Source organism: Mirounga leonina, unplaced genomic scaffold (assembly GCF_011800145.1).
Source record: "Mirounga leonina isolate KUSES-001 unplaced genomic scaffold, KU_Mleo_1.0 Mir_151, whole genome shotgun sequence".
Classification (NCBI taxonomy): domain Eukaryota; kingdom Metazoa; phylum Chordata; class Mammalia; order Carnivora; family Phocidae; genus Mirounga; species Mirounga leonina.
In genome coordinates this window covers 76,865,142-76,880,728 of record NW_023270377.1, presented here as the reverse complement: position 1 = coordinate 76,880,728, position 15,587 = coordinate 76,865,142, and the positions used below count along the sequence as shown (strand labels likewise).

Here is a 15,587-nt window from a genome sequence, read left to right as displayed (position 1 = left end):
AAAGAAAGAAAGAAAGAAAGAAAGAAAGAAAGAAAGAAAGAAAGAAAACCTCCCCCCAACACCACACATACACACACATGCACACACACGTAAGCCGGAATCTTACTTACCTCATGGGCTAGCATTTTATAGAGTTCTTCTCTAGTTACAGAAATCCTTTCTCTGTCTGTACTGTCCACAACAACTATTACAAACTAAAATAATTCCAAAAAAATTAGTGATTATACAATTTGATATTTATAAAATTTATAGAGTACTTACTTGATTTATAGACCACAAATATCAAGAATTTAGAACCTCATGATATGGCATTATTGGAAAACCAAAGATACTTACTAAACATTGTGAAGCCTAAAGGTTTGATCCATTTCTAATTCAAATATTGTTTGCTAATTTTTAAGAGAAAATAAGAAAAAAGAATATGATGCTAACACTCTACTAGGATATTAATATTCTAACCAATATGTAACATGTTTGTTTTCTAAATTAATATCTTGAATGGTAATGAGACGATACCCATCTATGTGCACCCAAATCAGTATCAAAAAAATACATTATGATCCTAAATTTTAGATATTTCTACAGATATTATTTATTAATATCAATTTGAAACTCTAAAAGGGCATGATAATGGGAGTAATGTGACAGCTAAATCAATTTTTAAAAATCAACAAATTGAAAAAATAAATCCGTATCTAAAACCATGCTCTCTTCTTTATGTAAATGGTACCCGCTGTCTGCAAGCACAACTCTTTCCTGAACTGATGATGAGACTAGCGTCAGAAGATGCAATGAGACTCGTAAAGGAGCGGTGCAGTACTGAGCTCCACTGCACCTCTTCCTCACCTCTACGAGCACCAAAAACCACTAGGGAAACAGGAGCAGAAATGGTCACTTTACGTGGCACAGGTAATGCCATCAGGCTAACTTTGACTGCTTATAATTAACATGCACTATTTATTTTTTAGATGTAGCTTTTCATTTCCAGATAAACCACTGGTAATTTGCAGGGTCTTTTCTATTTTTCAGATTTCATTAATAATACGGCAGATGGCTGAGAACTGCTACTTTACCTCTACTCTCACTTGATACTTACTGATATGTGGCTTTATTACTATAAGACCGGTTCTATTCCAAGGCATTTTAATAAAACTGTTAATTTTTAAGATGTTGTCATAAGTTTGATACCTCCAGCATTATACATAGACGTACTAGCCATATACACCTTCCCTTTTCCAAAAAACATGATCAAATGCTTAGCGAAGTTTTAGGGGATCAACTCATTAGAGACACTTAATAGTGTCTTAATAACATAATATTCATCTTTATATACATTTGGAGTTTTATTACCTTATAATCACCACTACAAAAATGACTGTCACAGCCTTTCAATTTATAAAATCGGTACAATGAAGCTCTCAAACGTCATAGGTCTGAAATTTCCTCTTGGGAAATAACATGTAAATAAAAACATATGATTATATCTAAATTGCTTTATAACCAAGAAGAAAAAGAATTCTTTTATGTGCAATTGTGCTGCATTAAAGAACATACATAGTAAAAGTTTGGCCAGGATTCAATCCTCCAGGACCCTCTCATTTAACTAGGATTTTCTCTATGCCTACAAAAATAAATAGTAAGAGAGAAATGAAATGACAAACGATGAGATGGAACTCACTATAAAAACAACTACTTAAGACAAGTTGTGGGATCAATACATAATCAGACTAATCAATTACTCCCTCATTCCAATTCCCCCTACAGAGGTTCAATGACAGTAGTTACACAATGACACCGAAAGAGGGAATCAAAGATTCCACTATGTTTAAACTCTACTTTTATTAACATACTGGGCTATTTCAAAAAGATTAACTATAAGAGTTCACATCGAGAAGATGTTTCCCAAGCATTCTATTCATAGAAGTTTTAGTATATTAAGAAACATTACCTCTGTGTTAGTATAGTAAGTGTTCCAAGAAGAACGAAGAGATTCTTGGCCACCAATATCCCACATTAGAAAACGTGTATTATTAATCACGATTTCTTCTACATTACTTCCTATTGTAGGTGATGTATGTACAACTTCATTCATAGAACTGGGGGGGAAAAAGTTCAAATATATTACAATTAGCAAGGAAGCAAGATTGTTTGAGCATTTTTCAATTAAGGGATAAATCAGCATGAGTTTTTATATTCATACCCAAATGGCCCTTTCTGCTAGCTCGCAAGAGTGAGTTAAGGGTTTAAAGAGAGCTGGGACTAGGTAGTGAACTATCTTAAATACTCTAGATTCATTCCCAGAACCAAATAAACAGTATTTCTCTACTTTCTACAAGCAAAAAAAAGTGAGCATGCTCTATGTCATATAAATTCCTAGTTCTCTTGAAACAGTTGCTTAAATCTGGCTCCTGGTTTATAGTCAACCTGTCTTCTTACAGAATAATTTAGGTTCCATATAATTTTTTTATTGCTTTTGTTAATCAAGTATCACCCAGGCAGAAAAAATAACTGTGAACAATTAAAAAAAAATTTAAAGTAGTTAATACTTACAACTGGTAAAGGATGGTAGTTTTCCCTGCATTATCCAGCCCAACAATGATAACTTTGTGCTCTGAAATAAAAAAAACACCAGCATTTAATTAAAAACAAAAATTTCTAAATTTTCTATTTTATCCATTCTTTCCAGCTATGTTATAGTTCAGTGCATGGCACTTTTTACTTTTTTGGAACTCGAAAGAATATCCTAGCAAGACCAGCAGAAGTGTGCCATTAATTTCACCTTCCCACCCTCTCATTCTACACAGAGAACTCTTACCTTTTTAGGAAGTCAGAAACACTATATTCTTTCTAGTCTATGGAAGTCTACTCTCACTAAAGTATCCCAAATGTAACCACAATTTAAAAATGACTTAAAGTGTAAATGTTTCACACTAGACTAGGCCATTTAAGTTCTAACCATGAAATTTAGGCATCAACTGGATAAAGTGGAATAAATGAGAAGGAAAAAAAGGTCAGCCTTTAAATCTGGTAGCAGAAGGCCAGGTCCCATCATAGGTGATCGAAACTATCTGAGTACATTTAATACAGCTGTTCTAACATAACAACCAAATCTAAGGATGTATGGTTATGGTGGCAGTGACCCACCGCCCCCACCTTGGCCTCTATGGCACCACTTTCTCTAAGTTCTCTTCCTCCATCTCTTGATATTTTTTTCCCCACTGACTCCTCTTCCTTGGGTCTTCCTTCAAAAACATGTTTCCCAGAGCTGTCTTCTTGCATTCTCTTCACATTTTATCAAGGCATTCTTAGGACCCATCTATTTCTATGCTGTCCAAAAACGATTCCAAAGATAGCAGTGTGTGGAAGAAGCTCATTTCCAAAGATGGCCTCTGGATACACATGTCCCCCTATAGTCTTCCCTTGCTCCTGACCCCTGTGAACCTCAGGGGTCCTATGATTCCCTTTTTTTTTTGTGGATATATTAATTGTTCTTTTTTTATTATATGTTAATCACCATACATTACATCATTAGTTTTTGATGTAGTATTCCATGATTCATTGTTTGCATAGAACACTCAGTGCTCCATTCAGTACGTACCCTCTTAAACACTCATCACCAGGCTAACCCATTCCCCCACCCCCCTATCTATGACTCACTTTTAACCAACAGAATATAACTGAAGTGATGCTGCATGACTTCCAAGCCTAGATCATTACAAACCTTGCAGCTGCTGCCTGGCTCTTTTGGACAATTCTCCTTGGAGTAAACCAGACACCATGTAACAAGTCCTACTATCCTAAAACCATTATATAGATGAGTGAGAAAGCCTAGACTAATCGTGTGGTCTGACCTTGTGGGGAGAGATCACCCCATGGTTGCCCCTAGCTTTTCCAGCCATCCCAGCTGAGACACCAGACACACAAATAAAGCAGCCATCTTGGATATGCAGCCAGGTCAAGCTATAGATGACTAGTTCTAGCTGCCAACTGCAACCAAATGAGAATCCCAAGCTAGAACTTCCTAGCTGAGCTCAGTCAAATCACAGAACCATGAGAAATAATTAAAAATTATTGCTTTAAGTCACAACATTTAGGTGGTTTGTTACACAGCAGTAGATAACACAAGCACTATGGAAAAATATCTATAATTATGTGACCTTGGGCAGATAACTTATTCTCTAACCCTAAGTTTCCTCACTATAAAACAGGGAGGGACAACAATACCTATCTTTCAGGGTTGTACAATGATTAAGATAGCACATGAGTAGTGCCAACCACCAAGAGAGAGAGCTCCTAATCCATGTTCCCAAATCTCTCCTAAACTCCAATCTATCTAGTGGACAGACACATTGCCACTCAACATATCCAAAACCCAACATTCAAATCTTTTTCTAAATCTATCATACCTAACTTGCTTAATGACATTACCACAAATTCAGATGCCCCTGGAATTTATTCAGTTTTTCCCTCAACCCCAACATCTAATTTGTCACCAAGTTCTATGTATTCCCCCTCAAAAATATATCCCGAACCTGCCTCCTTCTGACGTCCTAGTTGTAGTCCTTCTCATTTCTTACTATAAAACCTTCCCTAGGTGGACTGTCTCCAATCCACCTTTCTACTGTTTCTACAGTAATTGTTCTACACTACAAAGCTGGTTAACACCACTCTTAGTTAAATGATGGCTCTGCGGGGATGCCTGGGTGGCTCAGTCAGTTGAAGTGCCTGACTCTTGATTTCAGCTCAGGTCATGATCTCAGGGTCGTGAGACTGAGCCCCATGTGGAGCCTGTTTCATGCTTAAGATTCTCTCTCTCCCTCTGCCACCACTCCCCCCCCAAACTTGGGCATGCCCTCTCTTCTTCTCTCTAAAAAAAAAAATAAATAAAAAATAAATGACAGTTCTCCTTTTTTTTTTTTTTTAAGATTTTATTTATTTATTTGACAGAGAGAGACACAGCGAGAGGGAACACAAGCAGGGGGAGTGGGAGAGAGAGAAGCAGGCTTCCTGCAGAGCAGGGAGCCCGATGCGGGACTCGATCCCAGGACCCTGGGATCATGACCTGAGCTGAAGGCAGTCGCTTAACCGACTGAGCCACCCAGGCGCCCCGACAGTTCTCCATTTTGACAGGAAGACAAGACACAGGTTTTCAGCCTAGTAAATAAAGACAGCCATAACTGACCAGGCTTCAGCTTTATCTCTCACCACTACCAGCAGGTGTCTAAGCTGAAATTCAAGCCATTCTCCCCACATGAGCCACATCTTTTTTTTTTTTTTTAAGATTTTATTTATTTATTTATTAGAGAGTGAGCGAGAGAGAAACAGCATGAGAGAGGAGAGGGTCAGAGGGAGAAGCAGGCTCCCCGCTGAGCCGGGAGCCCGATGTGGGACTCGATCCCAGGACCCTGGGATCATGACCTGAGCCGAAGGCAGTCGCTTAACCAAATGAGCCACCCAGGTGCCCATGAGCCACATATCTTCACAGCAAACATTTTTCTACCTCTACTCAGTGTTTCCTTGAGCTGGAATTATCTTCTCCAATTCTCCATTTAGGGAATTTCTACTATCTTTTAAATTTAGTTTTCCCCCCAAAATCACTTTCTCATGCTTTTCCACAATACCTCTAACATAGCACTTATCATAATTATTTACACATACACTAATCTTCAAAGCTTAATGAGGCACCCTTCCAGTGTATAGATCACATGCTAATCATCTTCATAATCCCAGTAACTACAACTTTTCCTGGCACAAGGTACTCAATAAATGTTGAATTAATTCATATTTACCCTATAAATAACGAGGATTATAAATATAAATAATAAATAAACTGAGGATTATAACACGTCACACAGTAAGGATATCTTTAAGAAAAGCCTTTTCAATCGGATGGTAGAGGTTTTCCAAATAGTTGTCATTTACCCTGGAGGGGAATACCTATTATACAAAATAGGAAGATCAAGTAAATAGAAAATTTTAATACAATCCATTTTATCCAATCACTCATCTCTTTGAAGAAAGGGCAAGCAGCTTAGAACCACTAGGGTTCTAAAGAGACATGACCACATTTTCCCCATATAGGTTCTTAAAAATAATTTTAAAGATGCAGGGCCCACTCTTTAATCTTTAGGGATGACTAGGGTAAAGGAACTGAGAAAATGATCAAATACAAAGATGATACTTATTTTAAATAAAGGGTTAATAACATATAGAGGGCATGCTAAGGTAAGTTCAGTTGAATGACCACCAAAAGGCCTCACTGGGTGACATTTCTCTGGTGAATTTGCCTAGTGTATGGCCCTTCATCTCCTAGGTCCACAAACTCAATCCTGCTACTCAGAGTAGACAGGACTCACAGAAGGCAATTCACGGAAGTGACTAATATGTAAACAAGAATGCCAAAATGAGTAACATACAATGAGACCAAATGTTCACAACTACCTGACTGCAGTCTAAGGAAGAGTAATAGGGTGGCTGAATTAAAATTGGTTTACTTGGAGAACACAGAATCCCATCAAAGGCAGTTATTTTATAGGCTGTAGTGACTGGATAAGTCCATCTTCACATTAGGGCCATACCTGCATTAGGGCCAGACTATTGAATTCTTTAAGCAAGGCATCTTTTCACCTGGAAAGTTTTGCTTTTTTTTTTTTTTAAGATTTATTTATTTTAGACAGAGCGAGCAAGCAAGCAAGTGCACAGGGGGGTGGGGGCAGAGGGAGAGGGAGAGAAAGAATCCTCAAGCAGAGTCCCTGCTGAACACAAAGCCCAATGCAGAGCTCGATCTCACGTTCTCACAACCCTGAAATCATGACCTGTGCTGAAATCAAGAGCTGGATGCTTAACAGATAGAGCCACCCAGGTGCCCCGCACCTGCAGTTTTCCAATGGCATGGCAGTTTTGCCTCTTTAACTCTATTTTTCTATGTCCCCACGTTAAGCATTCTTCTTTTGATGGCATATCTCTTCTTCAATTCTATTAATACAAGCACCTATAGACATTTTAATTAGGCAGAATTCACATCATGCTATACCCTTATCTCTGACTTGGATAAAAGTTTTTTGCTTCCTACTTGAATACTAATTTTTGATAATATCACTCAGGGGCACTCAGTGGGAGTCTGTTTGGGATTCTCTCCCTCTGCCCCTCTGCCGTGCTCTCTCTCTCTCTCAAATAAATAAATCTTTAAAAAATATATCATTCTCAAAATGTCAGCTATTTTTAGTTTCAGGAATACCATTTTGTAACCCCTTTGTATTGTATTAGCTATAGGACTAAATTTAGACAGACTTGCCAACACTCAGAAAGAAAATACAATTACTCTGACCAATGTGAGAAATACCATTCTAGGGACGCCTGGGTGGCTCAGTCGGTTAAGCTTCTGCCTTCAGCTCAGGTCGTGATCCCAGAGTCCTGGGATCAAGCCCCGCTTCTCCCTCTGCCTGCCGCCCCCCCTACTTGTGCTCTCTCTCTCTGACAAACAAATAAATAAAATCTTAAAAAAAAAAATACCTTTCTAAAAACAGTACAAAATTAATAGGAGCAAAAACAAATGATACAAATATAGGCAAGAATCTATGATAAATAACTATAAAGAATGACTAAAAGTGTGTGTGTACAAATTAACACAGAGACCCCAAATACAAACAAAAGCATTGTCTCTTACAAAGTCCTTAATCACTTAAAGAGGTTCAACTTTTATTCTAACCATGCGACCATTTTTCGAAGTATTCTGCTACTCTTCTTTTGTAACTGCTTTCAGAGCCTGAGGTACACTGTTTTGGAGCATTCCCAATGGTGGCAGAACCCTTTAACTGCTGAAGATCATTTTGATTTTAAAGGGAGACAAGAGCCACTTGATATTATCTCAGCCATAACGAAGTAAAAGATAGCTAAAATGAGTGCTATCTTTTTGCTGTTAAATGAGGTATGATCCCTAAATGATAATGATTTAAAGATTTGTCTCGAAGGAAATTCTAAAAGGAGTTTCAATATGTATTTTGAGTAATAGCAGACATAGCAGTGGAAAAACTCTCTGGCCTTCTAAAATGATAGTTCTTAGAGTGAAAACTTACCTGGCTTTGTTTTTTAAAGCAGTCTCCTTATTTTAGCCATACACCATAGGACTTATTTCCTGATTCCAGATATAGTACTTTTCTACCACTTGTATAAGGAAGGACTAACTAGACAAAAAAATTCTACAGAAAGATTTTTAAATTTTATTTTATTTATTTATTTGAGAGAGAGGGAGAGAGAGAGTGCACATGTGTGAGGGGCAGAGGGAGGGAGGGGCAGAGGGAGAGGGAGCAGCAGACTCCTCATTGAGCACAGAGCCCCATGCGGGACTCGATCCCAGGACCCTGAGATCATGACCTGAGCAGAAGGCAGACGCTTAACTGACTGAGCGACCCAGGCATCCCCAGAAAGATTCTTTATCATAACTGACCATAAGATATGATAAGCAAGATAAAACGGCTGTGAACACAACCACTATGCAATAACACAGATTTAGCCTGAGGAAAAAAGCACATGGCAGAAGAGGCTCATACCAGAGGATTCTATCTTCTCCTAACACAAGTTAGTTGCCTGCTGAGGATACATCCTATACAGCCACTGTATAGGATGAACTAGAGAATCAATAAGCTGAAATTAGATAACATAACCTGTGAGGGATAAAGATTTAAACTGTTACTAAAAGTCTTTCTTCAGTAGTCCTAGAAATTAAGAAAGCACACTGGGGAGAGAAGGTATGGTGGATGGTACAAGATGAGAATTGTCTGGCATGTTGGAAAACAGGAAAAAAGAGCATCAAAGATGGTGATAGGGGAAGTAATAAAGTAGGTCATACCATTCTCCAAACTGGAAACCTCCCCCTTCTATTTCATTTTACAAACTCATTAAATTCTTTTGTCACCAAAAATGCATAAATATGCAAACATTTCACCAAACTCTTAAGACAGAAATAGATTTCTAAAGTCCATCAAAGGAATGCAAACTAATATAAATTGAACATACGAGGTTAAAGTATTTTTAACCGAAAAGAAAGAGGGGAGCCTGGGTGGCTCAGTCAGTTACGGTGTGTAATAGGCTCAAAGATAAAGGTGCCAACCTCATGGTAAAAAGCCAGTTTACTACCAAAAACAGGGTTAGATTTTTCAGACTTTCTAACACTGTATCAACTTCCTTTGGAAGTCCTTAGGCTCCTTCACCACCCCAGCCTATTCCTCCCATTACCAAGATGGAACAGAATTCTATACAAAACCTAAATTTGTAGCCAAAAAGTATTATAAGGCACTTCAAAACAAATACTCCACATAACCTAAAATATAACATGCATACTAAGAGATAATGTTATTACGGGCAAATGTAATAAAACTTTTAGCTATTCCAATTCTTTGATGCATGTGATTCATTACAGGTTTAGTGTTTAGTATGATTTTTCTTTTAGAGTATCTATGCCACCGCATTCTTACAATTATATTCAGAGAAGCCCAAACAACTACCCACTGTTACAATGCTTGGAAAGAATTCTGAATTATCATTTAGGCTTCAGTTTCCCAATCAATACTTTACTGTTTTGTCATGAAAATGTTCCTTGTTTCCCCGCTTCATTTCTTTTCGACTCATCCAGGCAGCCTACCAGTTCCATTCATTGCCAGGTTCTAAAAGTCAATACATATATTCCTCCAACTACCAGTCAGTAAATTAAAAGAAAAGATGTCACTGTCATCCTGGAGGACTTTTATCTCTGTGAATCACACCAAAGTAAAAAACCACAAATACTAAGGCAGATAAATTGAGAGTCATCCTGATTCTTCATCCTCACCTCATATCCAAACTATATGAAACCCTAATTTTATCTTACATAGAGCAAAAAATCCATTTGTCATGTTCTCTATCATTCTCCCAGTCCCTAGCACAGAGCTTGGAATAAAACATGTGCTTAATAGAGTATGAAGAAATAAATCAGATCTGGAAGATATAAAGATTGGAAAGGCAATATCTGATCGAGTCACTTTGTATTAAAAATTCCATTTTCAAAATCTAAAAGTATCATCAACAAAAAAGTTTGAAAACTAACTTGCTATTCATAACAATGGTAGTGAAGTTTCAGGAAAAAAACAACTTCTCTTTTGCACTAAGAGGTTGCTGAATGAAAAGCAATGACACGACAAAATTAGAGATGCAATCAGGAAAGAGAAACCACCCAATAATCTGAATCTGCAAAGTTTAATATAAAGAAAATAACTATTAAAGAGGATCAAAGTAATGAGGGATTGGCTAAAAAAAATAACTCTAAAGAGTATGGGACTGACAAATGTAAGGAGAATCCACTACAATTAGGGGTTGAGCTAGAGCTTCTTCCCACCTCCCAGGACTGAGATGCGGACCTTGCTGGGGCCTGGTTGTGGCTCACTGAATGGCGCAAGAAGTAGCTGTGGGGACTTGGCCAGTGGATCTAGCTGCAAATTCTCCCTCTAGGGTATTGGGGAAAACGTCATTGAGAGGTATTTTGCCGGAGGGCCTCCACGCTGAAATCAACTGAAGTGGGTGCTAGAAATTGCGGGCAGCTGCTAACCACTATTCAGTGCAGGAGCCAGCCACTAGAGAAGGTGTTCACACTCTTAAAGCAGGGCAGAACCTGCTGAAAGCACACTGTACCCAGGAAGAGAAACTTTCCTCCTGCAATGTCCCTCCAATGCTGTCTACTGATAAAGCTCAATACTGTGCCAGCTGGCAACAGAAAAATATTTAAAGGATCCAGTTCCATATCCACAGAGCTTGCAAGAAGGATGATTTTGGAGCTAAATTTTATCGTCATAGTCCAACCCTTTGGCTACTGAGCTTCAGTATGTACTCTTCTACGTATCTGAACTCTCATACAATAAAAAACAGCAGCAGGGGTGCCTGGGTGGCTCAGTCGTTAAGCGTCTGCCTTCGGCTCAGGTCATGGTCCCAGGGTCCTGGGATCAAGCCCCGCATCGGGCTCCCTGCTCCACGGGAAGCCTGCTTCTCCCTCTCCCACTCCCCTGCTTGTGTTCCTGCTCTCGCTGGCTGTCTCTCTCTGTCAAATAAATAAATAAAATCTTAAAAAAAAAACACAAAAATCAGCAGCAGAGGTGGCTTTCCCAGCACCAGGCAGCTTCAAACATTCATTCTTAACTTACTCTTTTCCTAAAAACCAATCAGAAGAACAATACAGGCTTATCAATAAGGAAATTTCACAACTTATTCATAGTTTACCTAAGTTGAGCTAACGTGAATCCTTCTTATACAAAGACAGTTTTTGTTTGTTTGTTTGTTTCTGAAGAACATTAACCATGGCACTAGATGATCTTGGTTAAAATCCCAGGTCTATCTGTTAACTGCAGAGCCTTAAACAAGTTACCTAATGTTTCTTTGTCCCTGTAAAATGGGGAGAAATCTTCCTCATAGGGTTGTTGTGAAGACTACATCAACTAAACTGTGTAAAACACTTAGACCCTAACCTTGCATAAGTCAGCAAATGTTAACTGCTGTTATTTTCTATAGAGATGGAGTTAGCTTATTTTCTGTCTCCCCACACTAGAATGAACACTCCATAAAGGCAGGGACGATTTGTGTATTTTGTTCCCTGCTTTATCCTCACCACCTACAATTCCTGGCACAAAGAGGTGCTCAAAAATATTTAATAAACTGCTGATCACAGCCCTTCTATATTAAAAGACATGAGTGGTGGGGTGCCTGGGTGGCTCAGTCGGTTAAGCGTCTGTCTTCGGCTCAAGTGGTGATCTCAGGGTCCTAGGATCAAGCCCCACATCAGGCTCCCTGCTCGGCGGGGAGCCTGCTTCTCCCTCTCCCTCTGCCTACTGCTCTGCCTACTTGTGCTCTGTCAAATAAATAAATAAAATCTTTAAAATAAATAAATAAAATAAAAGACACAAGTGGCAACTCTTCAAAGTCCTAATGTAATAAGGACTTATAGTTTAGTAACTGAGAAACCACGGGGGGGTAAAAATCAAAGAAAAAAATTATGTCAATCTCTTCTTTATTTTATGTATTTTTTTTTTTTTCGGGGGAGGAGGCAGAGGGAGAGAGACTCACTCTTAGGCAGGCTCTACGTCCAGCACAGAGCTGGCACAGAGCCCTACACTGGGCTTCATCTCACAACCCTGAGATCATGAACTGAGCTGAAATCAAGAATCGGACGCTTAATCAACCGAGCCACCCAGACGCCCCACCAGTCTCTTCTTTAATAAGACCAATATCTGCAACATATTTCTTCAGTGTTTTAATTTGGCATTTACTAGTCACATGGCCTAGGAAAATCACTCCACTGGAACCTCATTTTCCTCTTTTGAGAGGGCAAGAATAGCTACTAAGAACTGTTGAAACATTTTTTTTTCTTTAAATAATGTATACAACAGCATCTAGAACAAAGTTTATAATCTACTGAATTCAAGTATCACCTAAAGGCAACCTCTGGTTTTTCAAGTTTGAGCAGTATGCAATTAGCTTGCACCGCACTCGACCAAGCTATGCTTAAACTGAAATTATTCTAAGGGTGTTTCAGATAAAAGAGATATGGTATGGTTTAAGTTTCACCAGGATGGCCAATTCTGCAATCCCCTAAATTCTTCCTTCCAAGAGTTTATGTGAAAAGGACATAGGATTGTGTTATATATCTTCTGAAGGGAAAATAAAGCACCCAAGATATATCTGACATATATAAAATATATATAAGATACTTGTATTTCCAATTTAAAAGAACCAAAAGACCACCAAGTATCTGACACTAGATTTAATAGTGAATATTTTGAAAAGTGACCCTACTGATGACAACCACATCATCTAGCAGGATAGTTTATGCACATTTTCACAATATTTTGACCTGTAAATTTCTAAAACTTAACTCCATTAGTTCCTCTTACTATTAATTTCCCAAAACTGAAATAGGTGTCCAGTCAAAAATAACCACAAAATACAGGCAACATGAACACCCTATTAGCAATTTTTAGTAGTAATGATGCAATAGCACTCTCATTATTTACTACCTGCAAGGAGCTGTTGGCAAAGCTCTAATTCCCTCTTAAGTTACAGACACAAATAATTTTATCATTGACCTGAAACAGAAAGTGGAGATACCTCATTTTTCTTGCAAGACTAGAACTCAATCAACAAGCAATATAAATCTCATAGCAGAGTTGAAATACCAGCTTCACTAAAAATAATACAAAAATTATGGAGCTTAAAACTAGAATAGATCCTATCTACTACTAACACCACCAATTTTACAGCAATGTAAGTTTTCATTCTTGAGACCTAGAGATTACCTTTTCAAGATCTGTAGGCTCCACAGTCACTTAGTTAGGATCCCTGGTGTTCTACATTGAGAACATCTAGACCCAAATAAATGACTGGGTCTCACTTCTCTTCCAACAGAAAAGTTCGCCAGAGACAGTGCAGTCTAGAACTGGTTTTCCGCACTTTATGAAAAATCCCCGTATCAGAAAAATCATTTGAAATACTACTCTTCCGCAGAGCATCATGTGATCTACACTACCATCTTTTTTTTTTTTTTTTTTTTTCTTTTTAGATACAGAAGCAATCACAAGTTTAGTTCTGCTCCCTTCCCATCATCTTACAGGAGCAGCTGGGTCATGAAGGAGAAGTGGGGATACGCTGTATATAATAGATGCCACCACTCATTTAAGTCTTTATTGGAAAACTTTGGAATGTGACACCAACACCCAGCTTACCCAAGAGAGAACAGCAAACCAAGTTAGTGACAGCAAAAAATGATAAATCACCCAACTTGACTTAAAAAAGAAACAAATGAACACCACTAACTATACTGTATCTCAATGACTATGGAGTCTTTCTGTTAAAGTTGTATCCTCCTTCCTCGGTTTTAGACACTCATTTTGTAACAAATTTTAATAAACCTGATATGCATTTCCAGGCAGTGTTTGAATTCAGATGAACTTAAGCATCCCTATATGGTAATATAGATAACTTGCTAGTTACCTATATTAACAAATGTTTCATATGGCAAGTTTTCAAATGCTTTCAGTGAAACACATTTTTAATCCAGCCCCCCCAAAACACCCTCTACTTAATCAACCCAAATATGATCTTAAGCTTAACCTTACACACAAATATAAATATGGGGAAAGGAGAGCGGTCTATCACCAATCAGGATGCATTAGTTTCCCCAGAGTGGGGGATGGAGGTGCAGGGAGGGCTCATAAACCTGAGGTGTATTCAACAAGAGCGATTCCTCCTGTTTTCCGCATTCTGCAACCCTCCGTCGCTCAGTGTTGCGGCTCGGGTCATGACCTATAACCTTCACTCGAGAGCCAGCATTTCTCCGTGGTGTCCAAACCCAGTTGCTGGAGGAAAAGGGGCTACAGGATAGGACAGGCCAGGCCGTGCCACTCGGGGACGTCCGACGTGGGGCACGAAACCTTTTCGACTCCAAATCGAAATCCGAGCAATGGGTGCATTTGCAGAATGGATTTTTCAAGAAGGTCCCTTAAGACAAAAAAACCATTCCCGAACTCGGGAGTGGGAACTGAACGGACCCCGGGCCCGCACCCACGCAGCCCCGACCCAGCGCGGAGACGCCGCGCGACCGTACCGCCCACAATCCGGAAGTATTCGGAGACCCCCCCCCACCCCCCAACACACCCAGCCAGCCAGGGCTGACCCTCTCCCCCACCCGTACGCGCTCGGCCCGCGCCCCTCACCCTGGTGATTGAATAGTCTCCATATCCTGGTGAAGAGAATTCCCATTCTTGGGCAGCGGACCCCCCTCCAGCCACCCGGGCCGCCCGGCCTCCCCCGGCTCAGGCTGAAGGGGAGGCGAGAGACGCGCCGGAGCCTCCGCCTCTGCTGCTGCTGCTCCCGCGCTGGCCGCCAGTTCGCTTCCTGGGAACCGGAGGGAGGCCGAAGGCCAGGGCGCCCTGCCGCGTGCGAGGCCCCGCCGCTGCCGCCGCGGCACTCGCCTGGCTCGCGGACATCGCCGCCGCGTTGTCTGCGACGAGCCTCGCGGGCCACCGTCCTCCCCCAGCTCCTCTCAGGCGGCTGCGGCGGTGGCGACCACGCGGGCGGGGGAGGAGAGAGGCGAGACGGATGGTACGCGAGGGCGCAGGCGCGCGGCCGGAGGGGCGGAGCCTGGGGAAGGGCGCCCGCTTGGCTCCCTTGTGTGTGTATAACCAGGTGACCTGCAGGCTGCGGGACTGAGCCCGGGGCTCGAGGTAGTACGGGCTGCGATTGTGACAGATCGCTCTTGCCTGCTTGCTTTAACGTCCTCGCCAGTTTTCTGTTTTTCCCTGCATTTCCTCGACAGAGCCATAATGTAAATATGTTAAATGAGTGCCTAGTGCCCATCCCCCATCTTTCATACACACTACACCGAAAGTTCCACGTCTTGCCCCGCAAAGACCTGGGGTTCTATGAGGGAAGCTTTACGTCTCTCTCAAACCGCTTGCCTCTGACATCCAGCTGAAGCCAGTGGTATTATCTACACAATCACTTAACAGCAGTCGCCTTGTGAAGTCTTTGTACCTCAGGACTCTTCCCTCTCCAATCTCCCTCCACTTTGA

General features: G+C 40.3%; 1 protein-coding gene across 1 annotated transcript in view; it reads right to left on the bottom strand.

Moving 5' to 3' along the window:
* ARL5A (ADP ribosylation factor like GTPase 5A) overlaps nucleotides 1-15,047 on the bottom strand; it is a 28,687-nt gene extending 13,640 nt beyond the window's left edge. The window contains exons 1-4 of the mRNA XM_035008032.1: nucleotides 14,730-15,047; nucleotides 2,551-2,611; nucleotides 1,949-2,096; nucleotides 111-194 (exon numbers count right to left, since the gene is read on the bottom strand). Coding sequence (XP_034863923.1) covers nucleotides 111-194; nucleotides 1,949-2,096; nucleotides 2,551-2,611; nucleotides 14,730-14,775 — 339 coding nt within the window. The 5' untranslated portion in view covers nucleotides 14,776-15,047. The remainder of the gene's footprint in view (nucleotides 1-110; nucleotides 195-1,948; nucleotides 2,097-2,550; nucleotides 2,612-14,729) is intronic.
* Nucleotides 15,048-15,587: the final 540 nt, after the last annotated feature.